We start from the raw sequence: 26,987 nt of genomic DNA, 5'->3' as shown, positions 1-26,987 counted from the left end.
CCATGTCACGCTGTATTGATGCAGTAATTGATGCAAAAGGAGCTCCGACCAAGTACTGAGTGCATTTACTGAACATACATTTCAGTGGGCCAACATTTCACATTTTAAAGTCATTTTTCAAGCTGGTGTTATAAAGTATTCTAATTTTACTGAGATAATGACTTTTGGGTTTTCAGTGGCTGTAAGCCATAATCATCAACGTTAACAGAATTAAAAACTTGAAATAGATCACTCTGTGTGTAATGACTCTATATAATATATGAGTTTCACTTTTTGTATTGAAGAACTGAAATAAATGAACTTTTTGATGATATTCTAATTTTGTGAGAAGCACCTGTACTATCCAACAATACCGATATATCAAAATGGTAACAATTTACATTTTTCTATCCTGTAGGCATCCTATATGTAATAATAAGTAAGTCAACATTCATAAATTAAAATTGATTACAGCTATAAACTGGTGACAAAACATTTCAGAATTTGCATGTTCCATGTTATTACATATAGCAGTTTCATTTTTACATAAAATACCGTAAGTAACTTGTGTTTTTTTTTATTAAAATGTTACTTTATTGGAAACTCAAGAAATAGAAAGCAGCTTAATTTCCTACAAAGAAAGCAGTGCATATTTATCATCAACTAGCAGAAGCTATGAAATAACTAAATTGCACTAATTTATTCCATTATAGTGTATGTCATTCAAGGATGCAGAAGGAAAAGATTGAAAACCAGGGTACTCATTGAGCTTCAGTGTGAGGTTTGTCTGCAACCCCAACTTCATCTTTAGCATAAGCCTTCACAAGACTACAATATAACTCTGCAAACTGTTCTTTATTAATTCCTTTATCCTTGTGAGCTTTGACAGCGGCAACAAGTTTCTTCACTGTCTCTGGATGCTTTGGATTCTGCAAAATAACAAAAGTGAGTAGAACATTTTTACAGTGGCTGTTATCAGACTAAGATCAGACGAGTGAGAAATCTGTCGCTGCTGTGTGAATGTGATGATAACCCAGTTACAAAACTCTATGACCCAGTAATTGGAATTACTTTTCATCTCATTTAAAGGGATTAAAAAAAGTGAATAATTGATCACAGAATGTCTCACTGCTGGGAGCACCGGTGATTAAATGTGATCTGTGGGGAACTATTGTGGCAAAGGTACGTTTACATGGACTGACCGGCGGCACTAAATCACTGCCGATTGGAAAACATTTAGTGATTGTCAGTCATTTAATGGCCTGATAAAACAGATAGTCTTTAGTAAAGGATGCACAGTGAATAACATGTAATAAATAGTTCAGTGTGCATAGGCTGAAATTGTTCTTGCCAACGCCAGTCCTGTTTACAGGGAATATTCTGTGCTACACAAAGATCATTTCGCCTGATGAAAAAGCGCTTTGCTCGTTCATCCAAGGATCGGCAGCCTGTTCACACTTTTATTAAGAACGTTCGCTCACAATAATCTATCAATGTAAATGCACCTTAATTATTAATTTTAACTACAGGGTAGATATAATCTTTGTTCTATAGATTTAAAGGGGGTTATCCAGGACTATTTCATTTTTTTTACTATGGGCTACCTACCTGGTTATCTGGTTATGAACTGCGCCGATCTGTCGGCACAAAGAGGTCACAGACTGCTCTTGCCAGTGATTCTGCAGTTTCCACAGATGTTGCATCGACAGCGCGGCTCTTCTCTTCCACTCTGCTTCGTTGATGAGGCATGACTACTAACGTCATGCTGATTGACAGCCAGCACCTTGCTGCCTAACTGCAGGGAGCTGTCAATCAGCATGACGTCAGCAGTCACACCTGTCAACAGAGCATCCCGGAAGAGAAGTCGCTACGCTGCTTACGTGGAGCAGCTGAATTACCCGCATCAGTGGTCAGTCACCGCTCTGAACAGGCAGGTAGTTGCCCCTGTTAGCAACGAACTGCCTGCTAGATTTTAGGTGCATAGTAAAAAAAAATAATTAGCAGTGGACAACCCATTTAAAGTGAACCTGTCACCCATCACATGCTACCTAATCCATGCACAGAATGAATCAGAGCCTGCCTGAATGACTGTAGCAAGGTATGTGTTAGTCAGAAATGTTCTGGCTTTTCAGAAAAAAACGGAAACTCTGGGAGCGACAAGATAAGTCTGTGTGTGTACATAGGGAGACAACTGTCAATAACTTGGAGAATCTGTCCAGGGACCACAGGGAGAGATCTGATTAGTAAGGTGCTGCCCTTTGCAGGATTTTCAAACCTGCGGCAGGATGGGGCTTAGGATAAGGGACATACATACCAAGACGGAGCCCAGGATATGGGCTATATATACCAAGATGGGGTCTAGGATAAGGGACATATATACAAGGATGTGCCCAGGATGGGGGACTTATATATATAACTACATAATACTCCTATGTAAAACATTATTACTATTCACTTTCTTTTAAGGCAACATTATACATTAAGTGCAACTGGTGAACCTTCCCTTTAAGAGGGAACCAAGTCTCTTTGAGGTAGTGCAACTCCTCAAGTTGCAAGTCCGTGTACGGCAGGAACTCCTGTACTGTTTCCAGGAACAGTTTCTTCGAAAAGAGTTCTTTTTCTTGTAAAACCAGTAGGGGGCACCCTTAATAGGGTGCAAACTATTTACATTACAGTTTGTGAACCATTCACCGTCCATGATTCAGTAGTCTTTGCAACATGGGTGAACAAAAAGCAAAAAGGAAAACAAAAGCAATAATAAAACAATAGGGACCCCGGGTAAACTAAGGGATCCCTTTAAGAATAACCCTAGTCGGGTTGAAAGCAGCAAAAAGCAGGGAAACAAACAGTTAACTATTTACATACTCGTGGTTCCGAGGTTTATCCTCACAGAAGGTTACACTGCATCAATTGGTGACGGACACTCGCCGGCCGGGAAGGCTGCGGTCCTCTGTCCTCGGCGGATGCAGAATCAGTATCATTGGTTGGTCTCCCAGACGCGGTCAGATCACCCGGTGTCTGGATTCGAATGTCAGCTGTGGATGCAAGTTCAGTAGCGGCGATTATACACACCGTGGCAACAGTAGTGGCATTGGTCAAATCTGGGTTAGTCGTAGTCTGGAAAGCAGGTGGCGCTACCACCAGCTCACATCGTTGGACGTCCCGGGCGCACCATCCCTGCGCACTCCAGTGGCGAGTATAGGTCACCTGGTCCCCTTTACATGGTAGCTGATTGTCATATCGATTGCGGGTCGGGGTTTTCACATTGTAGCTGGTAAAGAAGATTTCCGACGGCAGTCCCGGTTCTTGTATGGAGCCCCAACCCCGCTTCGGGTGAAAGGCTAGTACAGTCCCCTGCCTAACCGAGTTCCTCCTGTTGTGTTCAGTCTTTGGTCTTTGTACTTTTGGTGGGTCATTTGGTTCTGTCTCTTTTTGGTTTTGCCATTGTAGAATTAAGCATTGCTTATACTGTTCCCAAGTGAGCGCAGCAATGCTGAGGCCCTCCTGTCTGGCCCCGTCCGGCCCAATCCGTGGAGTGTCCCACTGGAAAATCACCCCCTCTGAGCTCACATCTAGCGGCTTCCCCATCGTTGTTGGTAACGGAGGCACCAGCTTCTCCATGGTACCTGGGGTTAGCACTACCAGCTCAGCGGTGAAAACTCGGTTATTGTCGGGCTGGGGAGCGGTCGCGGGAGCAGGATCGGTCGGGGGAGCAGGGACGCTTTCCATACCTGCGTCTGATGTGGTTCCACCGATGACGATCTGTTCCGTTGACGAGGACACTGGAATCGGCTGCAGCCCGGACCGCGTTTTCTCCAGGGTGGCCTTCTGGCACAGCTCCGACTTCCATTGCTTCGCAGTGGCTGGCTCCATGTTCGGGATAGGCTGGCTCGGCTCCGCCGCCTGTAGCTCCGAGAGGTCTGGATCCTCCAGCTGCGGTGGGTTCGGGTCCGTCTCCGGTGGACGAGGACAGGCCGGGATCACTTCGCCGTCGCTCTGGGACTCGCTGGTCACCATCCCTGCTCCGGGATCTTCAGCAGCACATGCACGCTGCTCCTCCATTTTCTGAGGGCGTAGCTTCTTCTTCCTCTCGTTCCCGCCATTGCAAATCAGGGGGCAGTTCTCCTCTGCTTCTTGGCAGGTTGTCATCTCGCAGCAGTAGTCGGAGGGGGCGGTCGCCACTTTTGGCGCCGCTTGGATAGTCTCCTCCCATGGCACACCCTTCTTCTTCTTCTGCGCTCCCTGTGGCGCTGCAATGGTGGCGGTTTTGGTGGGAACTTTTGGCGGCAAGTGGCAATCCACAGACTTTGCAATAAGTCACAGTCCAAGCACAATAAATCACAGTTCCAAGGCACACATGACCTGATTCTTCAGGCTTAAGTAAATCCTGTTTGTGATGCCAAGTTTGGAGCACCCCCAGACGCAGGGCCGCGGGGTACTCAGTACCGGGCCTCTTTATCTCAGTTCTTAGGTCGTCACAGTGGCTAGACCCGGTCCGTGACCCTGCTAAGGGGCGTCCAATGAAAGTTGTAGGTGGTGGTGCGTGGTGCAGGTCGCAATGAATAACGAGGACACAGGGTTGCAGTCTCTTTACCTCTTTACTGAAGGCTTCAAGATCCTCAATCCAGAGTACGGTTAACAGGGCTGTCTGAGACCAGCCAGTCCAATGGCACCTCCAGAGTTCCCTTTGCAGGTGGAAATCTGTGCCTACCTTCTAGCGCCTGTGTGTTGTAGTACTTCCCTGCTGAGCACCACGGGATAGTCCTCACAACTGTTGTGTCTGTTTCTGATGTTCTTTCCCACAACTTATGTCTGTTCTGATGTTCTTCTCCGTCCCCCAGATGATATGGATAGGACGCACCCGTATGACGGGTAGGCCTGGAGTTCTTCCGGGACCCTAGTGACGCCCCTCTCCCACAGTTGCCCCCTATGTCTGCTTAGGTGATTTAGGTGAGACAGCCAACTTATAATTAACTGTCCTGCCGTTGGTTTGAAGTAATGCTTGGAGCCCAATACTTCCTCGGCGTTCCGGCCACCGGCTACGCACCTCAGTTGGATGTTGCCTCGATCTTACTCCTACTGGTGTTATCTCCTTTTTGCTTTGATCTCGTTTCTCACTCTCCACAATAAACCTAGCTTCTTGTCCTTTCTTGAGATACCGCCGCGATGTAGTGCAGGCGCGGTTCCTTAACGTTCTGTCCTTTTCGCTAGGCCTCTGTCAGGATCCCACTTCTGACAGGGACCCCCCTGAATCTTCCCCTGCAACACCCTCTGCCACAGGATGTTGCCTGGTTCCAACCCAGTCAGCTTCTAACTAACTTCCTATCCAACCCCCAGTTTTACCAGATTGTGAGGAGTGGCCTAATACATAGTACCCTTTGCTCCCCCTGGAGGCCAGACTGTGAAGTGTATTGGTGTCTGTGATGCCTGGTCAGGTGAACTCCTTAAGTGCCATCAGACGTACCATCACTCCCGTTAGCCGCGGAGCGTCAGTACTGCAACGACCAGGACTCTGGGGCGCTGCACATACAGTATATACCAGGATGGGGAAACTATATACCTGGATGCAGGTCATATATATAACAGGATGAGTACATATATTCCAGGATAGGGCTAGGAAGAGGGACATATATAACAGGATGGGGAACATATATACTAGGATGGGCTCAGGATGGGGGACATGCATATTAGGAAGGAGCCCAAGATGGGAGATATTATTATATAATGGTGGAGGGTGGGCAACTCATCATATAAAATTTAGAACTCTACATTGACCCATACATCTGACCAACATGAGGGGGAAAAGGTCCAAATTTTGAACCCGAACACATTGGACTCTAGTTACGCCTTTGGTTACACTTGATTAACAAGCATTTTCCACATCTGTGAGATGATTGAAGGTTAGTTTAGCTAGGGCTGATAATTGGGAAACAAGTGCTCTTAGGAATGCACATTCCTTATTATTGGCCCTTAGGAGCGGCTCTCTACATATCTAACACACTATGTTGTCCAGTTTTATTTTCTTCTCTAATGACCAGCTCCTATGCCATGCTTTATGTGGCACCCTGCTGTCTCTGTAAGGTACATGGGAATGGAAATTTCCAGCACTATGTATAGCCTTTCTGTATATTAGCTTCCTACACTTAAAAATACAGATTATTTATTAAATAAACAATGAATGCACTGAAGTATATTTTTTTCCCTAAAGAATGACCATAAAAATACATTGCCTTTATTATCTGGTATCAGAAAAGAACATGTAAATATACTACTAACCTTCATTATTTCACTAAAATTAGCTTGCATGAACTTATCAACTTCTTCGCCTTTTGCAACTCCATCGCTTCCAGCATACTTGTGAAACTCATCAAATGCGCCTTTGAGACTTTCCATAATAGGAGTATTCCCTGCCATTATGTACTAATGGTATGGAAACCTTATAGAAAAAAAATAATATTCTTTTAGCATATAAATCATTTCCATCTATATATACGTATTATAAAAGCAGTGAGAGGACTCGTTTAAATGAGCATATTTTTGGTCTGAGTGCTGTCTGGAAAAAAACGGACCTCACTCACGCCAATGTTATTCAATACAGCAGTGCAGATGAGCGATTGTTTTCAATAATTAAATCTGAACAATTGCAGCATGCACTAGTTTCTTCTGCAATTCGGATGAGACTCAAGTCTATGGGTGTGCGAAAAAAAATGTTTGCCATATGGAGAAATGGTATAGCATCCAATATTTATGAATACATTGTAATTCTGTAACATAAGAAACTGTAAATGATTAATAGCTGCTGTAAAAAACTGATTGTTTAGGAACAGCACATGGATGACAAGTGAGAAAAAAATTGTCCCACTTATCTGGATGACTTTTTATATGCTCATGTGAACCTACCCTAAGCTATCCAACTAGTGACCTAGTTCACACCAACACATTTTAAGTGGTAAAACAAAAATCTTGTTCAATTTATTAATATAAATAAAAATATAAGATACTTCACTCTTTGGTTAATGCTATTGGAATCAGGGGTAGACAAATACGTCCGGTGCAACTGATGCAGCTGCACCGGAGCCTGGAGGTGGAGGCGGGCCCCTGCAGGGTGGCTAATAATGAGGGCAATCTGGCCAGTTTCTCTGGCCCAAGGCTCCGGGGAACCCATGGCCAGATTTCCCTCATGTGTGGAGGGCAGAGATCGATACCTGCAGTTCTACTGCCTTCAGGAGAGAATGGCAGCGGAGCTGCAGGGATCCGTTCTGTGCTTCCTGCCTGTGCTTTCTTCTTTTTTTCTCCAATAGAGACTACCTAGCCCATTCTGTCCCCCTGCCTTCCCACGAGACTTGTAATCGTACCTGTTAGGCTACTTTCACACTAGCGATGTGCACTGCACGTTGCTATGCCTCGTTTTGGAGAAAAAAACGCATCCTGCAAAAGTGCTTGCAGGATGCGTTTTTTCTCCATTGACTTGCATTAGCGACGCAGTGCGACGCATTGCCACACGTCGCAACCGTCGTGCGACGGTTGCGTCGTGTTGCTTCAGACCGTCGCCACCAAAAAACGTTGCTTGTAACATTTTTTGGTGCGTCGTTCCCGTTTTTTCCGACCGTGCATGCGCGGCCGGAACTCCGCCCCCGCCTCCCCGCACCTCACAATGGGGCAGCGGATGCGTTGGAAAACTGCATCCGCTGCCCCCGTTGTGCGGCGCATTCACAGCTAGCGTCGGTGCGCCGCAACGCTAGTGTGAAAGTAGCCTTAATGTCTTCTCCCACCTCCAAATTTATTATGAAGCTATCAAGTACTTATAATTAATGGGGGCAGGGGGTCATAGGACAGGAACTAAGGCTATGTGCACACATTCAGGACTTGCAGGAGAAAATTCTGCTGCATATTCTAATGTGTTGGCAGGAAGAACACTGAGTAGCGGTGGGATATGGGGTAATGAAGGATTAATGTCACCTTGCTATTGTAAGGTGACATTAAGCCAGGTTAATAATGGAGAGGCGTCAATTATGACACCTATCCATTATTAATCCAATAGTACGAAATGGTTAATAAAACACACACACATTATTAAAAAGGTATTTTAATGAAATAAAGACACAAGAAAATATTCTGAAAAGTTCCCAGGCTCGAGTTCATATGAGTTCATCCAGCAGAGGGCATCACCGCGACTCGAGGTAACTACAGTACATTCCCCTGCACTCCATTCATTCACCAAGTTTTACAGGCAGGAGCACAGCTGCATTAGCAGAGCTCCTGGGTGAAAAATGATTTAACCCCTTCAGATGGATTTACAGCGTGGGACAAGACTGAACGACAGAAGGTATAGAATATTGTTGTTTGTTTTTTTAACTTTATTTCAGGTGACAAGGGTCTTCAGGTGGATTAAGAGTATAATAAAATATTAAAACACCATGTGTCTTTATTTCATTAAAATACTTTTTAATAATGTGTGTGTGTTTTATTAACCATTTTGTTCTATTGGATTAATAATGGATAGGTGTCATAATTGACGCCTCTCCATTATTAACCCCTTCACCCCCGGAGCTTTTTCCGTTTTTCCATTTTCGTTTTTCGCTACCCTCCTTCCCAGAGCCATAACTTTTTTATTTTTCCGTCAATTTGGCCATGTGAGGGCTTATTTTTTGCGGGACGAGTTGTACTTTTGAACGACATCATTGGTTTTAGCATGTCGTGTACTAGAAAACGGGAAAAAAATTCCAAGTGCAGTGAAATTGCAAAAAAAGTGCAATCCCACACTTGTTTTTTGCTTGCCTATTTTGCTAGGTTCACTAAATGCTAAAACTGACCTGCCATTATGATTCTCCAGGTCACTACGAGTTTATAGACACCTAACATGACTAGGTTATTTTTCACCTAAGTGGTGAAAAAAAATTCCAAACTTTGCAAAAAACAAAACAAAACAAAATTGCGCCATTTTCCGATACTCGTAGCGTCTCCATTTTTCGTGATCTGGGGTCAGGTGAGGGCTTATTTTTTGCGTGCCGAGCTGGCGTTTTTAATGATAGCATTTTGGTGTAGATACGTTCTTTTGATCGCCCGTTATTGCATTTTAATGCAATGTCGTGGCGACCAAAAAAACGTAAATCTGGCGTTTCGATTTTTTTTCTCATTACGCCATTTAGCGATCAGGTTAATGCTTTTTTTTTATTGATAGATCGGGCGATTCTGAACGCGGCGATACCAAATATGTGTAGGTTGGGTTTTTTTTTTATTGATTTATTTTGATTGGGGCGAAAGGGGGGTGATTTAAACTTTTATATTTTTTTTATTTTTTTCACATTTTTAAAAACTTTTTTTTTTTACTTTTGCCATGCTTCTATAGCCTCCATGGGAGGCTAGAAGCAGGCACAACCCGATCGGCTCTGCTATGCAGCAGTGATCATAAGATCGCTGCTACACAGCAGATTTGCAGGTGTGCTGTGAGCGCCGACCACAGGGGGGCGCTCACAGCCACCGGCAATCAGTAACCATAGAGGTCTCAAGGACCTCTATGGTTACAATGGAGGAGCATCGCCGACCCCCGATCATGTGACGGGGGTCGGCGATGCGCTCATATCCGGCCGCACGGCCGGATGCGGTAGTTAAATGCCGCTGTCTGAGTTTGACAGCGGCATTTAACTAGTTAATAGCGGCGGGTGATCGCGATTTCACCCGCCGCTATTGCGCGCACATGTCAGCTGTAAAAAACAGCTGACATGTCGCGACTTTGATGTGCGCTCACCGCCGGAGCGCACATCAAAGCGGGGGTCCCGACATGTGACGTACTATACCGTCACATGTCGGGAAGGGGTTAACCTGGCTTAATGTCACCTTACAATGGCAAGATGACATTAACCCTTCATTACCCCATATCCCACCGCTACACAGGAGTGGGAAGAGAGAGGCTAAGTGCCAGAATAGGCGCATCTTACAGATGTGCATTTTCTGGGGTGGCTGGGGGCAGATGTTTTTAGCCAGGGGGGGTCCTATAACCATGGTCCCTCTCTAGGCTATTAATATCTGCCCTCAGTCACTGGCTTTCCCACTCTGGCGGAGAAAATTGTGCGGGAGCCCACGACAATTTTTTCCAGGATTTAACCCTTTAATTTAATAGCTAGAGACCCCAAATTTTACACAGAGACACTTGTTACATTAGTAAAGAGGAATATGTAATAAAATAAGGGATATGAGATGGGTTACTGTATGTAAACCATGTCTCATATCCTGTCGGGTTTGTGAAGGAGATAGCAAAAGCCGGCAATTGAATTACCGGCTTTTCTGCTATCTAGCGCTGAATTAAATATAAATATACATATATATATATATATATATATATATATATATATATATATGTGTGTCTCACTGACATATATATATATGTATTTATATAGACTGTATATATTTTTTTTAGAATATTTGAGCCAATGGATCCATGATATGTCCATTTTGCAAGCCTGCGAGAAAAAACACACCGTACGGAAGCCATACGGATGCCATACGGATGACACACGGATTAATTTGTGCGTAAAAATTGCATCCTCGCATTGAATACGGAACAGTGTTTTGGGACAATTACTGCGTATTACGGCCGTAAAAAACGGACCGTATTTTCATACGCCTAGTGGGACGCCGGCCTAAACCGCTACGTTTCAGCGCTGAATTTTCCGCAGCATGTGCCCAGTGGATTTTGTTTTCCATAGGTTTACGTGGTACTGTACACCGCATGGAAAACTGCAGCGGATCCTCTGGGCCAAATCCGCTGTGGATCCGCAGCCAAATCCGCAACGTGTGCACATACCCTTAGGGGAATAGAGTGACATTTCATCTCAAGATGAGGTGGAAGAATATAAGTTATTCAGGGACAGAGCAGGATGATGAGGTGACTGACACAGAAGAATAAGATACAGATAACACCTATTAGTGGGACAAACAGTGGCGTATCTAGGGGGGGGGGCAGCCGGGGCATGTGCCCCGGGTGCAGCCGGCAGGGCTGCGCAGTCGGGCCGCCTAATTCGGCGGTCCGTAGTGCCCCCCCCCCGGCAGCTGCATTCTGCCACCCCCGGTCTGGGAGTCAGCTGTTCTCTGTGCCGACTGTCAAGCTGACAGCCGGCACAGAGAAGCTGCAGAGTGCCGGCTCCCAATGTGTGCAGAGGGGGAGGGGGGCCCCTGCAGAGTGGCTGTGGCGGGCAGGGAGAAATCCCTGCAGCTCCGCTGCCCAGCGATCTGTCTTCCTGCTTCCTCTTGCTTCCTCTCACACAGACGCGCCACTGGATGACGTCATCATTCAGCGGCCGGCTGTGTGAGAGGAAGGCGATGGAGCTGCTGCGGCAGAGCGCGAGGAGAGGTGAGAGGTGTGTGTGAATGTGTGTGTATGTGAGTATGTGTGTGTGTGAATGTGTGTGTATGTGAATGTGTGTATGTGTGTGTGTGTATGTGAATGTGTGTATGTGTGTGTATGTGTGTGTATATGTGTGTGTGAATGTGTGTGTGTGAATGTGTGTGTGTGTGAATGTGTGTGTGTGAATGTGTGTATGTGTATGTGTGTGTGTATGTGAGTGTGTGTGTATATGTGTGTGTGTGTGTGTGTGTGTGTGTGTGTGAATGTGTGTATGTGTGTGTGTATGTGAGTGTGTGTGTATATGTATGTGTGTGTGTGAATGTGTGTGTGTGGCTCAGTATTGGGTGTGTGTGTGTATCGCGCTGCAGGGGAATGTGCAGAGAAGTGAATGGTGTGTGTGGGGGGAGGGGAGGGCAATGATCGGGCTGACGGGGGGGGGCATATGTCCTTGGGGGGGGGGGGGGGGGCGCCAAAATGAATTCTTGCCCCGGGTGCCAGAAACGCTAGATACACCTCTGGGGACAAAGATAAAAAGACGGAATATGTTGGCGCTATAAAAATATAAATAAAATTACTATTAAAAGACCAAGCGGAGCAAGAAGCCGCTTACAGCATTACCCAAAACACCAAGTGCTGGCCAATAGTCACCTTCTTCGTGATATTCAATGTGGGTGGTATCAATCCACAAGTGATTTACCTCGGGAATCAACTGGAACCACTGCATAGAAGAATTTACCTGAAAACATAGGCTAATGAACTGGTAGAGAGCTATGCCAAAAAAGTCTGAAGACTAGTGGAATCCCCTTTAGCCTGCAAGTCCGGCTGAAAAGATTTTATCCCAAAGATGATCGAGAAAAATCCTGGAGTGGCCTAGCCAGTCTCCAGACATGAACCCAATAGAAAATCTTTGGAAGGAGCTGAAACTCAATGTTGCCCAATGACAGTCACGAAACCTGAAAGATCTGCAGAAGATCTGTATGGAGGAGGGGGCCACAATCCCTGCTGCAATGTGTGAAAACTTGGTTGAGAACTACAGGAAACCTCTGACCTCTGTAATTGTAAACAAAGGTTTCTGTACCAAATATTAAGTCCTATTTTTTTATTGTATCAAATACTTATTTCATGCAATAAAATGCAAATTAATTATGTAAAAGTCATACAATGGGATTTTCTGTTATTTTATGTTTAGATTCTGTCTCTCACAGTTGAAGTGTACCTACGGTAAAAATTAAAGACCTCTCCATTCTTTGTAGTCACAGCAGTAATCAGCATTGTATCACATACTTATTTTCCCCACTGTATGTCATGAAAACTGGATGCTATTTGGCGGTAGTAGAGAAATTTGGTACTTTTTGTTTGAATATGGTTATTACCGTAAATGTTTTTTTCAGCATCTGATTTTGTGCGCTCTCTTTTAATACAACACTATGAAGGTCACTAATTTTGAGATAATTACATATTATAGATGGTTTTAACTGGTATAACACATTTTTAGAATTTTAACTTTATTAGAAAGGATAAAGAGAAATACAGTGATACAGTGAGAGAATTCCAACAGTCATACAAAAGAGCTAGTAAAGTGCATTTGAATAGATTTATCACTAACCCCTTAATAGCGCAGCCACTTTTTCTTCTAAAACAGTTTTGCATCCTTGTTTTTTCTTATTATTTTAAACATGCAGTTGGAGCGGCCCCCAGACGCAGGACGGCGGGTTACTCGGTACCGGGTCTCTCGGTTCTGAGGATGTCACGGTGGCCTGACCCAGTCCATGGTCCTGCTAAGGGGCACCCAATAAAAGGTGTAGGTGGTGGTGTAGATCGCAGTAAATAACGAGGACACAGGGTTGCAGTCTCTTTAACTCTTTACTGAAGGCTTTGGCATCCGCAATCCAGAGCACTGTTAACAGGGCTGCCAGAGACCGGCCGGTCCGAAGGCACATCCAGAGTTCCCTTTGCAGGTGGAAATCAGTAGCCTACCTACTAGCGCCTGGGTGTTGTAGTACTTCCCTGCTGAGCACCACGGGATAGTCCTCACAACTGTCGTGTATGTTTCTGTTCTTTCTCTCCGTCCCCCAGATGATATGGATAGGATGCACCCGTATGACGGGGTAGGCCTGGAATTATTTTATAGGGACCCTAGAGACGCCCCCCTCCCACAAGTGCCTCCGTTGTCTTCATTAGGTGATTTAGGTGAGGCAGCCAACCTATAATTAACTGCCCTGCCGTTGGTTTGAAGTAATGCTTGGAGCTTAATACTTCCTCGGCGTTCCGGCCGCCGGCTACGCGCCTCAGTAGGATGTTGCCGATCTCGGGGCACAACTCCTACTGGTTCTATCGCCTTTGTGCTGTGATCTCGTTTCTCACTTCTCCACAATAAACCTCGCTTCTTGTCCTTTCTTAAGATGCCGCCGCAATGAAGTGCAGGCGCGGCTCCGTAACGATCTGTCCTTTTCGCTAGGCCTCTGTCAGGATCCCACCCCTGACAGGGACCCCCCCTGAATCTTCCCAAGCAACATCTCCTCTCACTAGGTGTTGCCTGGGCAAAACCCAGTCAGCTTCTCTCTAACTTCCTATCCAGCCCCCAGTTTTACCAGATTGTGAGGAGTGGCCTAATACATAAAACCCTTTGCTCCCCCTGGTGGCCAGAGTGTGAAGTGTAATGTGTGACTGTGATACCTGGTCAGGTGAACTCCTTAAGTGCCATCAGACGTACCATCACTCCCCTTAGTGGCGGAGCGTCAGTACTGCAACGACCAGGACTCTGGGGCGCTGCACAACCTTCTCTTAAAAAAAATAAAAAGGCTTCTGGTATGTGCACACAATCAGTAAACACTTTGGGTTGGATGCTGCATACTTGTGCAGCGTCCAACCCGCAAAGTCCAGATGTTCCAGCATAGTGGATGGGATTTCAAGAAATCCCATGTCCACTATGCATGCACCAACGCCTGCAGATCACCTGCGGAGATGGACATGCGGCGCGTCTCTCCAGATGTCAATTTCTCTTGCGGAGACGCAAGTCTCCACATGATAAATTTTACCCATACAATGTATTGGATGCAGTGAATCTGCATGGTTCAGTGAACACGTGGATTCACCTGCATTCAATAGCCAGCAGCGCTTTGGGCGCATATGCTGCGTCCAAAGCGTTTGCCAATTCCTGAACGTCTGCACAAACCCTAACTCACCTTACCAATCCCTACTTTATTCTATCCAGGTACCCTGTCGGTGATTGTGGTTCATATTCTGACAAAGATAGGCATGTAGCTATCATTGGCCAGTCATCAGAGGTAGCTAACGGGGATCTCACAGAGGTCATGGCAGTTCAGCCCGGCTGGGAATGGAGCCTCAGTGTCCGGAGGTAACCTCGATGACATCACCGCCGGTTACTGAGTCTGCTCTCGCACCAGTTCAGTCACCAGTGGTTCTTAGCCTGGATGGTCACATTTTGGCACCATCCAGGTTGAAAACTGTTTTTTCCCAAGACACAGATAACGGCGTTGGATAGAACGACGGAGAGGTGAGGGAAATTGTTGTTTATTTTTGTTTTCTTACAGAAGACAAGGAATTCAGTGGTAGTAGGTGCTATGTGTGTATAATTGTGTTTGTTAGTTTTAAATAAAAAGGTAAAAGTGTGTTTTGTTTTATTTCTAATAAAGGACTTTACTCTGGCTGTGTGTTTATTTACCATGTAACTAAAGGATTAGTAACTTGCCTTATCCATTACTAAGCCATGGGCTTGATGTCACCTGACAATACAAAGGTGACATCAACCCCACAAATATGAACCCCACATGCCACAGCTACAAGGCAAGTGAGAAAAGCCGGGGAAAGCGTCAGAATTGGCGCATCTAACAGATGTGCCTTTTCTGGGCAGCTGCAGGCTGCTATTTTTAGGCTGGGGGGCCAATATCCATGGCCCCTTACCAGCCTGAGAATACCAGCCCCCAGCTGTCTGCTTTAGCATGGCTGGTTGTCAAAAAATGGGGGAGACCCCACGCCATTTTTTAAAGTTATTTATTAAAATAATTTAAAAAACAGCTTGGGGACCCCTCTATTCTTGATAACCAGCCTTGTTGAAGTTGACAGCTGAGGGTTGCAGCCCCCAGCTGTGAGTTTTTCCTGGCTGGTTATCAAAAATACAGGGGAACCTATGCCATTTTTTAAAAATTATTTATTTACAGCGCAGGAGCCAGTAATGAATACACTCATCAGCTGCTCCTGCTCTCACTGTTATTAGTGGCAGCAGGTGTTTGATAATGGGAGTTGTAGTCCCATCCGCTGACACCTGTGACCTGAGGTAAAGTTTATACCTCCGATTACAGCTGAGCGCTCACGCTGTCTTTTGAGAGCGTGGGAACCACGGGTCTCTGACCTACAGGAGTGACTTCACCACCGATCAGAAGTGGTGTTTGCCGCGCTGTCATGCACATGACAGCGTGGCAAACACTGGATGTTCGGGCCCCCCTTACAAGTGAATGGGGTTCGGGTCCGGGTACTGTTCAGATACCCTAACCCAAACTTTTTGTAACTGTTCGGCCAAACGCGTCAGACCCAAACATCCAGGTGTCCGCCCATCTCTAATAGACAGCTCCCCGCTGCCTAACTGAAAGGAGCTGGCTGTCAATCAGTATGACGTCGCCAGACCCGAAGAAGAGCTGCTCTGTTGACATGAGGTCAAATGAAGCAGGAGTATCACCAGCAGGTACGGTCTGTGACTACTCCAAGTCTGGAGAGATCGGTGTCGGGCATAACAGGCAGGTAGCTAGCAACTATCTGCATGTAAGGTCTTATCACCATAGCGAAAAAAAAGCAAAGTCCTGGTTAACCCCCTTTAAATACATGCATATTTACAACGGTCCCAGATATTTTAATTGGAAATGTGCCTCTACTAATGCTTCTTTAATTCTTGATGTTAATTTCTTATGTTATTATGGTTGTAAGCTTTATTTTTTATATAATTGTCAATTTTTATTGAAAATAAACATTTCCAAAGTGATTAACATATAACATGAACATCGACATTCTCTTATAGAGCACAATGTCAAACAATAAATTGTCAAATCAATGATCCGGTAGGATGTTACCGACATTATATTAGGTGGCATTATAACGAATGATATACCAGCAGAATGTTCTACCATTGTATACATAAATCGGTATACTCAAAAGTGGGGGACCATCCAAACAGACACAAGTCAGGACATTAACAAGGGGGGTATCTGAAAATCATAAAGGGGAGACCGGGAGTGGCTATATAGCCTAGAGAATCGGGTTCATGTATCTATTGAGGCCACAAAAAAAGTCCCAAGGAAACCAGATAGAATCAAATCTTTCAATCGTGTCATTATGCAGGGCTGCGTGGTATTCAAAATTTCTAATATCATTAATTCTGGCATATAAGTCAAGTGTAGATGGGGGAGAAGTTTGTTTCCAATGGGACGCCACCAAACATCTGACAGCCGTCAAGATGTGTAAGAGGAGCATCGGATGCAATACGCTAGTGTGACACCGGCCAAAGATCGATCCTCCCGAAAGGTTGTACCTCCAGCAGAGGGGAGAGATAGATGGGTCCAGCCTATGTAAGATATCATTTTAACACAGAAAAAATTGGAGTTACATACACCAAGAAATTTGGTAAAAAGTTGAAATACTTTATTAGAAATACAAAAATTGCATAGAAATAACACACAATAAATTAAAAAGGACGAAGCACCTAGTAAGAGAACAAGTGAGTCCTCAGCACCACCAATAAATTATTGTAGTCTCACACCAAGGTGTAGGTATACACTGCTTTATAATAATTTATATCGCACCCAGTTCGTATATCAGCAATATATGTCAAAACCGAATCGAACCCTTAGGGGGGGTCGATTCTGTATCTCGGCATCTGACTTATCTCCACCATGGGTAAGGCCGGTTTCACATGTCAGTGGCTCCGGTACGTGAGGTGACAGTTTCCTCACGTACCGGAGCCACTGACACACGTAGACACATTAAAATCAATGCATCTGTGCAGATGTCATTGATTTTTTGCGGACCGTGTCTCCGTGTGCCAAACACGGAGACATGTCAGTGTTCGTGGGAGCGCACGTATTACACGGACCCATTAAAGTCAATGGGTCCGTGTAAAACACGGACCACACACGGACCTTCTCCGTGTGGCATGCAGGAGACAGCGCTACAGTAAGCGCTGTCCCCCCCACATGGTGCTGAAGCCGCCATTCATATCTTCTGTGCAGCAGCGTTTGCTGCATAGAAGATATGAATAATAGTGTTTAAAAGAAAGATCTATCTGTCCGCCGCCCTCCCACCCCCTGTGCGCCCCCCCGCTGTTCTGAAAATACTCACCCGCTTCCCTCGTTGGCTGTCGCTGCTTCCTGTCCTGGCCGCACCTCTACTGTATGCAGTCACGTGGGGCCGCCGATTAGAGTCATGAATATGTGGCTCCACCTCCCATAGGGGTGGAGCTGCCTATTCATGACTGTAAATGAGCGGCCCCACGTGACCGCATACAGTAGAAGACGCGGCCAGGACAGGAAGCAGCGACAGCCAACGAGGGTGAGTATTTTCAGAACAGCGGGGGGGCGCACAGGGGGTGGGGGGGGGGCGCACAGGGGGTGGGAGGGCGGGGGACAGATAGATCTTTCTTTTAAACACTATTATTCATATCTTCTATGCAGCAAACGCTGCTGCAGGGAAGATATGAATCGCAGATTCAGCACCAGATGCTGGTACGTGTGGTACCCAGCACGGTGCGTGTGGTACCCAGTGGGCACACGGGCGGCACACGTGTGCCGCACGTGTGCCACACTGATGTACACCAGAAACGTAGGGGCACACGGACACGGATAATTCCGGTACCGATTGTTTCCGGTACCGGAATTATCTGGACGTGTGAGACTGCCCTAAGATAATTTCTCATTAGACATATTATCACTGCTATATTTTTTATGTGTGTGCAGGTCACTATGACAGGCATTAGGGCACACATGTATTTGTAGGCACTCAGTGGGTTTTGACATATATTGCTGATATACGAACTGGGTGCAATATAAATTATTATAAAGCAGTGTATACCTACACCTTGGTGTGAGACTACAATAATTTATTGGTGGTGCTGAGGACTTACTTGTTCTCTTACTAGGTGCTTCGTCCTTTTTAATTTATTGTGTGTTATTTCTATGCAATTTGTGTATTTCTAATAAAGTATTTCAACTTTTTACCAAATTTCTTGGTGTATGTAACTCCAATTTTTTCTGTGTTAAAATGTATCTTGGGAGTATACACTTAGTAGTCCTTTAATATATGGGTATATACATTAAAGTCAATCTGACAGGTATTTTACATTATATGGGACCCATGTTTTTCTCTGTGAGTTTAAATATACTATGTAAGATATCAGGTGTGTGATACCAGAAATGAAGGATCTTGTACTAGTTTTCTTTATATGTGACACAAGATGCTGATATAGCTGCTCTCAACCTGACAAGTCCCCAATCTGCATCAGTCAAGGGTTTTCCCAAATATCTCTTGTATACTTTATTTTATGATAAATAATTGCATTAATTGAATATTTTTATACTTTTTTTTAGAACTAATGCCATATTTCCATGTGCAGAAGTCCCCCCTTTTTCCAACTGTGTTTTTACTGTAAGGTGTCGGTGCCAAGAAATTCAGTAACAATCTGCTCTGATTATTACACCTTTCTAGCATTTTTAATGAGTTTTCTCTTTTTTTGTGATGTGTTGTTAAGGCAGATCTTACACAGTGGTTTTTAATGCTTATTTTTATACAATTTTATTTCAGGCATATGGGTATGTTCACAAGGAGTCATTTTAAAGTGGATTTTTAGGCTGAAAAATCAACATAAAAATGAAACATCACAAATTGGATTTTAAGGAGTTTGTGAGTATGGGGAGATTGTTTTTTCTTTTTTTTTTTCAGTACTCCAGTTTCGAGCATTTTTTAAAGTGCCAAAAATTAACATGTTGCTGCCATTTACATGTGGAAAAAAGCAGCACCATGTGCAGTGTACTGGCATCCCATCATTGAAATCAATGGGAAGCTTTTTCAAAGAGCATTTTAAGCAGTTATTGATGTGATTTTTTTGGAGCAGATTCTGTTTGAATTTGCCTTACAAACAAAAAACACAGAAAAACTCACAGTGCAACAGCAGCTTTAAATACAAAGTGACCAAGAGTTTTCATGAAATCACATCCACTTTGTCTGAAATGTGAAAAGTAACAGAACAAAAAAAACATATTGGAAATAAGGCAACATTTACATTACCTGGGAACATGGTCTAAAAGAAGAAAAACAGATCATTTATTGGCATTGCTTTGTGAACCATAAATCAAAAATCCATGCCAAAGCCATGATTAAATGTGATGTGAAAACAGCCGTGAAGTAGATTGCTTCCTTATTTATGCAGTACACATTGTACGGGAGCACAACATACAGGGCGGGGTGAAAGACACATAATAGTCACATAAGTTAGAAATGGTAGAGAAAAAACTTTTCTATACACTTCACTTTTTTTTTTCAATCCAATTTCTTTCTTACTTATTTGTCTATAAATATATTAGCACTTTTCTCGATTTTAATACATTAAGATTGTGTTATAATTACACAGTCCTAGGGTCCTTTATAGATCCCCAATTGTAACTCGTCGAGTATTTGGTGGGTTCCTGATATTGCAGATTTCCGCACCTTAGTTGCGTTTTTCATCTGTGTTTTTGTTACGTTTTCGATTGATAAGTCTCCTTTATATAAAGTTAACTTATATTTCATACTTTGTGGTGTTTGGCTTTGACAAAATATTATTGACACAGTCATGTGGATTACATGTGTTTTTTATTTGAATTTTCAGCATCTAATACAAAGTCTATGGGGAAAATCCACACATAAAACTCAGCGTAACCACAAGAGAAAGTGACACGTTCCGGACTTGAAACATGAGTTTACGCCGACTAAAAAAATAGAAGCACGGTGGGCTTAAGATTTCTATAAATCCCACCCATTTTGCTGTAACTGTAGTTTTTTTGTGCAGCAAAAATAAGAAGAATCACAAAATCATCAAAGAAATTCCCAGCACCCCAAGACCCTGTTAGTAATATAGCAAAAGTTAAGTAAGAGAGGCACTGAAGACTAATGCCCCTTAATTGCATTGGAAGTCATTAAATGCTGTTCAAAAATAGAAAAAAAGGGGCGACTTTATTGATAAACGTCATTGCTCTGGCTTGTACGCTTGTCTCTACTCACCAGTCAGATAAAATACTAATATAAATATGTATTTAGTTTACACGGCTGCATTGTAGTTCAGCTTGTTCATACTAAGCAGTAATAATTTTTGCTTAAACAATTTATTCCTACATTTGCTACACCTGCAGTATACAATGTAACAATGGTATCACTGATGTTCTATTAAACATTTCGATAAATTGTTGCAGGGAGGACTTTGTTTAGGAACATTCCATTATCATAAAAGCCGTATTATCATAATATTTAATATATAAATATATTATTATGCACGACCTCATAGTGCAACATATTTTGTCCAATCGCGCTCGGACCAATGTTACGCTATGAGGTCATGCATTTTTTTTCTGAGACGGTGTTTGTCCGAGGCTGACATCTGAGTGCAGTCCGATTTCCGTGCACTGACACAATGGAGAAGATGGAGACATTTTTTTTTCATCTTCTCATCTGAGAGAATCAGGTCACACTATAATACCACTCTGATCACACTCTAATCAGAGTGTCATTAGCATAATTGATCTGATTTGTTTGTATGACAGAATATACGCTCGTCAGCACCTAAACTCAAAGCGAAGTCATATTGCTAGAAGAACGAACACCCGCCCATCCTGAGAATGAAGGGGCTGCATCCCTGATGTAGCACTGTATCCCCATCACTGGTTTTCTCAGAACAACCATGTCCTAGCTGCCCACTGTGCAAGTCTAAAAAGGGAACGCAGTGTGACACTATTACTACATCTCCTACATCCCCTACATCCTCAGGATCAAGGGCACCAGAGTTTAGACCCCAATTAGTTATAAAATAACTTTATAATAAGTTTATGTGCATAATTTATATTTAAAATATATAAGTGCTGTGAAATATGTTGGTGCTGTAGAAATAAAAAATAATATTATTATATTTCTAATTGTAAGTCACTACAGTTTTTGTACATGGTATATAAATAAAGATATACCCCAAGAAAATGCAATGTAAATACTATATTCAATATAAATATTCTACCAATACATTTTTGTTCTTACAGCCACAAATAAACTCACTAATAACAATTAGTGATGAGCGAGTATACTCATAGCTCGGGTTTTCCTGAGCACGCTCGGGTGATCTCCGAGTATTTGTTAGTGGTCGGAGATTTCATTTTCATCGCGGCAGCTGAATGATTTACAGCTACTAGCCAGGCTGAGTACATGTGGGGGTTGCCTGGTTGCTAGGTAATCCCCACAAGCTGGCTAATAGATGTAAATCATGCTGCTGAGGCGATGAAAACGTAGTCTCCGAGCAGTCATAAATACTCGGAGACCACCCGAGCATGCTCGGGAAAACCCAAGCAATGAGTACACTCGCTCATCACTAATAACAATCACCGATCGCCCATGTAATGCAATTATCATCTCCCGCAGACCCAGTCCTTTCATTATGAAAGGTTCAGTAGGACTATATAAAAATCTATGGGGTCCTGCCCAGGTTCTGTTAAGGAGACTGTATGGGGTGACAATGGGGTCAGGTGCATGTTCCCTAAAAGTCATGTCATAAGTAACATATTGTGAAGAAAGATAAAATAATTTATCAGCAAATACTTACCAAGTGGGATAAACACCAACCAAAGTGGAAATACAGCACTAAATGTTACGACATTCCATTTTATATTCCCTGGTTGCATGGCTATTTTATGTAAAATGCACCGCACCCTTGAACCTGCTTAACATGTAAAACTAATTTTGTTCTAGGTCATCCACTTTGCTGAATTGTTAGCGTGCTGAGTGTGCACTTATGTGGAAGTATCTAACTCATCCTCCATAAATAGAATAGAAGAAAAAGAAATGTCTGGTTTATAAGGTTTAATTTAGAAAAAGTAAATGGATGATTGTCATTGCTTACTCTGGCTGTACACTAAATATTGTAGATTATATTCTTCTTGTTGGCGCCTTTCCAAGCCATGAACGAATTTGACAGATAGCAACTAAAGGAAGCTTCAAGTCTGTGGAAAAGTTGTTCAGCCACGTTCATTGTCTTGGCAAGTGCTGTTGTTGGAAACTAAGTCATCCATGCCAAATGTAATCTCCGCATCCCATCAGTAAAAGCTTAAAACAGGTTACAGATCTCAGGACATCGATTGGTGATTTGTCATTTTGTTATTCAAAACGACAGCCTTCACAGACACACCATAAATGCCATGTTGTTAAAAAAAATGACCATCACAAATACTGTATTTAAGAGCTGCTTTGTTGAAGTGTTGAATAACAGTAATAGAGGATCTGTCTGTTGCCCAAATAAAATGGATTTAAATACTTTGTAAAAAAAGATCCCTGAGCTTCCCTCATCCTGCCTCTTTTTTCCATTTTGTGCTGTGTCGCTTCATTGCAGAGATATTCACTTTTAGTTTTAGAGCACAGTATGTGAAATCTCTGCTTGTAGTCCAACTGGGCGTTTCTTCATAGTCTAGTCTGAGCAATGTGCCTTTGCCTTCACTGTTCCTTCTCAGATGCTGTAAGTCACAGCTCAGCAGTTGATCTAGCAGTCAGTCTCAGACGCTACTGAACTGTGATTGGCTGTGTTTCGGAGGAAGGGGTGAAAATGCATGCCCCCGGAAAAAAACTGAAGAAATGAACAAGTAGAAAAGCTACATACTGAGCTCCAGAAGCAACAAATGAGAATATCTCTGCAATAGAGAAACACAGTTCAAAACAGAAAAAAACAGAATCAGGGGAGCTCAAAAATGTTTACAAGATATTTATCTCAATTTTCTAAGTGACACTTGCTCTGTAAATGTAATGCTATAATATAAAATTAGTGTCACGACTAGTGTTGAGCGATACCGTCCGATACTTGAAAGTATCGGTATCGGAAAGTATCGGCCGATACCGGCAAAGTATCGGATCTCGCCGATACCGATACCCGATACCAATACAAGTCAATGGGACTCAAGTATCGGAAGGTATCCCTGATGGTTCCCAGGGTCTGAAGGAGAGGAAACTCTCCTTCAGGCCCTGGGATCCATATGAATGTGTAAAATAAAGAATTAAAATAAAAAATATTGATATACTCACCTCTCCGACGCAGCCTGGACCTTACCGCTGTGAACCGGCAGCCTTCTTTGCTTAAAATGAGCGCGTTCAGTACCTTCCATGACGTCACGGCTTCTGATTGGTCGCGTGCCGCTCATGTGACCGCCACGCGACCAATCAGAAGCCGTGACGTCATCCCTCAGGTCCTAAATTCCTAGAAGGGAATTTAGGACCTGAGGGATGACGTCGCGGCTTGTGATTGGTCGCGTGGCGGTCACATGAGCGGCACGTGACCAATCAGAAGCCGTGACGTCATGGAAGGTGCTGAACGCGCTCATTTTAAGCAAAGCAGGCTGCCGGTTACTACCAGGGCGCATCAGAGGGTGAGTATATCCCTATTTTTTATTTTAATTCTTTATTTTTTACATAGATATGGATCCCGGGGCCTGAAGGAGAGTTTCCTCTCCTTCAGACCCTGGGAACCATACACTGGGAACTTCCGATTCCGATTCCCGATACCACAAAAGTATCGGATCTCGGTATCGGAATTCCGATACCGCAAGTATCGGCCGATACCCGATACTTGCGGTATCGGAATGCTCAACACTAGTCACGACTCTGTTGTTGGGCATCCCGGGACCAGGGGTTCCTTCCCTGACCATAACGCTAGGGGAACCTTAGCTTGCCCTGTTCCCCAGTTTACTTCTGATGGTGAAAATGCCGGGGCCACGTACCTTGCCTTAGTTCCTGAATCCACCCTCAGTCTGTACTCCTCCCCCACCCAGGGAATAGGGGGAGTAGTAGTGTACCATAATACACCAACAAAATTAATAAGGTAATCCAAACAGGGAAAAGGGAAAATACCAATCATACAAATATATTCACTCAAACAACAGAAGTAAACACCGGGGAGTGGAGGACGGGGTAAAACCAAAGTAGAAGAAGGAGGGGGATTAACACACAACTAAAATCTAGCAAAAGTCTCAAATAAATCCACCAAACACCTTCTGAAACAACAACCACAAACCACCATCTCTAACCATGAAGTATAAGCTAGCTCTTGCAATGAATGCTAGCCAGGGCCCAGAATATATAGTAGATGGGAGAGGCTAACATTGAACAGGTGAGAGCCTTGTTGCAGGAAATCTTCCAAGAGCTCTCAACTGAGCAGATTAACCCCTGCACTGCTAAAAGAAACCTTCACTGTTTAATATGAAGGTGAAGTGCTTCTAATCAGTGCAGGAGTAAGAGAAATCAGATGCTGCTGTCTTCTAGCTCCTCTTTGTAAACCCGTGACAATTAGGCTATGTGCCCATGTTGCAGATTCGTGTGCGGCTTTTTCCTCACCATTTTTTTAAAAATCCGCACACGAATCTGCAACATGGGCACTTGAAAACCAAGCTCTGGCACCGGCACTTGGGAGCGGAGCGTGCGGCTGCATGTGTTGCTATGCAGCCGCACTCTCCGCTCTGGAGTGCCGGCGCCAGAGCTTGGTTTTCACATGCGAGACACGGACGTTTATCTCGCAAGTGGAAAGGAGCCCTAATTTTTCAACTCTGAATATTCCTTGAGCTAAGACAAAGAAAAAGTAATTACATGCAATCTAATTGAATAAATGCTATGGTGGCAAAATCAAGTTGCATCATGAGTCACACCCCACATACAAAGCATATTGCAAAATAGTCAAATGAGAAAAATGGCTCCACCTGTAAGGAAAGCAAATAAAACCCCTAAATAGCATTGCTGAGGTCATTACCTGCAGAAGAGCTGTCAGCTTTCCCAACATGACAGTTTTAGTTTCATGTCTGCAGTCCTCATAACATACATTTCTTATAGTTCTTTTCCTTTTTTTCAGCAGAGGCAATTTGCATATTTAAATTCCCAGAGGAGCATTGCACGGCGAATAAGCCTCCTTACCTTGACAAGCCAGCTGGTATGTCACTCTCCATAAGGAGAAACGTTACCCCTTAGACCCCAGTCCAGAGCCTCTCACCTAGCCAAATCAGTTCTCATGCTTCGCACTGACGAGGGCCAATAGCCCGAAACACCGTGTCTGCGAATTGAGATACTGATTTGGCTTTTATCCTAAGTCATATTGCACGACTCGTTAAAGGGTTAATTGTGACTTGTAGGATCGCTACTTCCAATAGGTGGCGCTATAGAGTTAAGTCCTCTTTTTTTCAGCAGAGGCAATTTGCATAGTTCTTTTCCTTGTAATTTATCTGGAAATACAGTGGGTACAGAAAGTATTCCGAACCCTTTAAATTTTTCACTCTTTGTTTCATTGCAGCCATTTGGTAAATTCAAAAAAGTTCATTTTTTTCTCATTAATGTACACTCTGCAGCCCATCTTGACTGAAAAAAACAGAAATGTAGTAATTTTTGCAAATGAATTAAAAATGAAAAAGCGAAATATCACATGGTCATTAGTATTCAGACCCTTTGCTCAGTATTGAGTAGAAGCACCCTTTTGAGCTAGTACAGCCATGAGTCTTCTTGGAAATGATGCAACAAGTCACATAGAAATGAATGCAGGCTCAGCACAAACCTGGACAACCCCTTTAATGCTCCTAACATAAATAAAAACATTAGAATTAGTCAGTATCACAAATAATATTTACATCCAGCTACCTTATAGATGACGTTGTCTCTGGAGTCGTTCTTCTTCTCTTCATCTTGTCCAGACCCCATGATGAGTTTTCTCTTCCACAGCCGTCTCTGAGGACTTCCATCTTCTCCAGTCTTCTGCTGCAAATCTCCATATGATGCCCTGAAAGATAGCAGTGTTATTATAATGCTCCTGAATAAAAAATATCTGCTCTACGCTGAGCCCCTGAATAAATAATTGCCCCTCACTATATTGTCTGCACAAAATATGACCCTCCACACTGTCCCTCTTATGGTACATGCTCTTCACTCTGCCCTCTCCTTTCCATACTGGAACCCCTCTTCACACTTTCCTCTCACACTGTGTCCTCCCTATGGGTCCCAGTCTCTATATCGTTCACTCTCATCACACTCCCCCTCCTTTGTATACTGTTCCCTCCTGGCTGTACCCTTGCACTGTCCCCCCATGCTATGCTCCCAGTGCTCAGAGTCTATTCTGTGCCCACTCAATTTTCTCCCCCCATACTGTCTCATCACACTATTTCCCTCCCTCCTCATACTGTCTCCTCTCACATCTCCCCTGTTTACCATACTGTCTCCTCATATATTTACCCCCTCACTCTCTATACTGCCTGCTCACACATACCCCCGACTCCACATACTGTGTCTGCACACATCCCATCACCCTCACTCCCCATACTTTTGTCCACATACAATTTTCCCATCACTGCTCATACTGTATCTGTATACATTCCCCCGTTTGCCCCCATTTTGTCTGCACCCATCACCACAC

General features: G+C 43.7%; 1 protein-coding gene across 1 annotated transcript; it reads right to left on the bottom strand.

Moving 5' to 3' along the window:
* Positions 1 to 436: 436 nt before the first annotated feature.
* Positions 437 to 22,269, bottom strand: LOC143788418 (uncharacterized). The gene is made up of 3 exons (XM_077278085.1): positions 22,164 to 22,269; positions 6,256 to 6,415; positions 437 to 908 (listed from the first exon to the last, which is right to left on the bottom strand). The coding sequence occupies exons 2-3, from the start codon at positions 6,391 to 6,393 to the stop codon at positions 741 to 743; spliced, it is 306 nt and encodes a 101-aa protein (XP_077134200.1). The 5' UTR covers positions 6,394 to 6,415; positions 22,164 to 22,269; the 3' UTR covers positions 437 to 740.
* Between the last annotated feature and the right edge of the window lie 4,718 nt (positions 22,270 to 26,987).

This window comes from Ranitomeya variabilis, chromosome 8 (genome assembly GCF_051348905.1).
Source record: "Ranitomeya variabilis isolate aRanVar5 chromosome 8, aRanVar5.hap1, whole genome shotgun sequence".
Taxonomy (NCBI): Eukaryota; Metazoa; Chordata; class Amphibia; order Anura; family Dendrobatidae; genus Ranitomeya; species Ranitomeya variabilis.
This window is presented reverse-complemented; position numbering and strand designations above follow the sequence as displayed.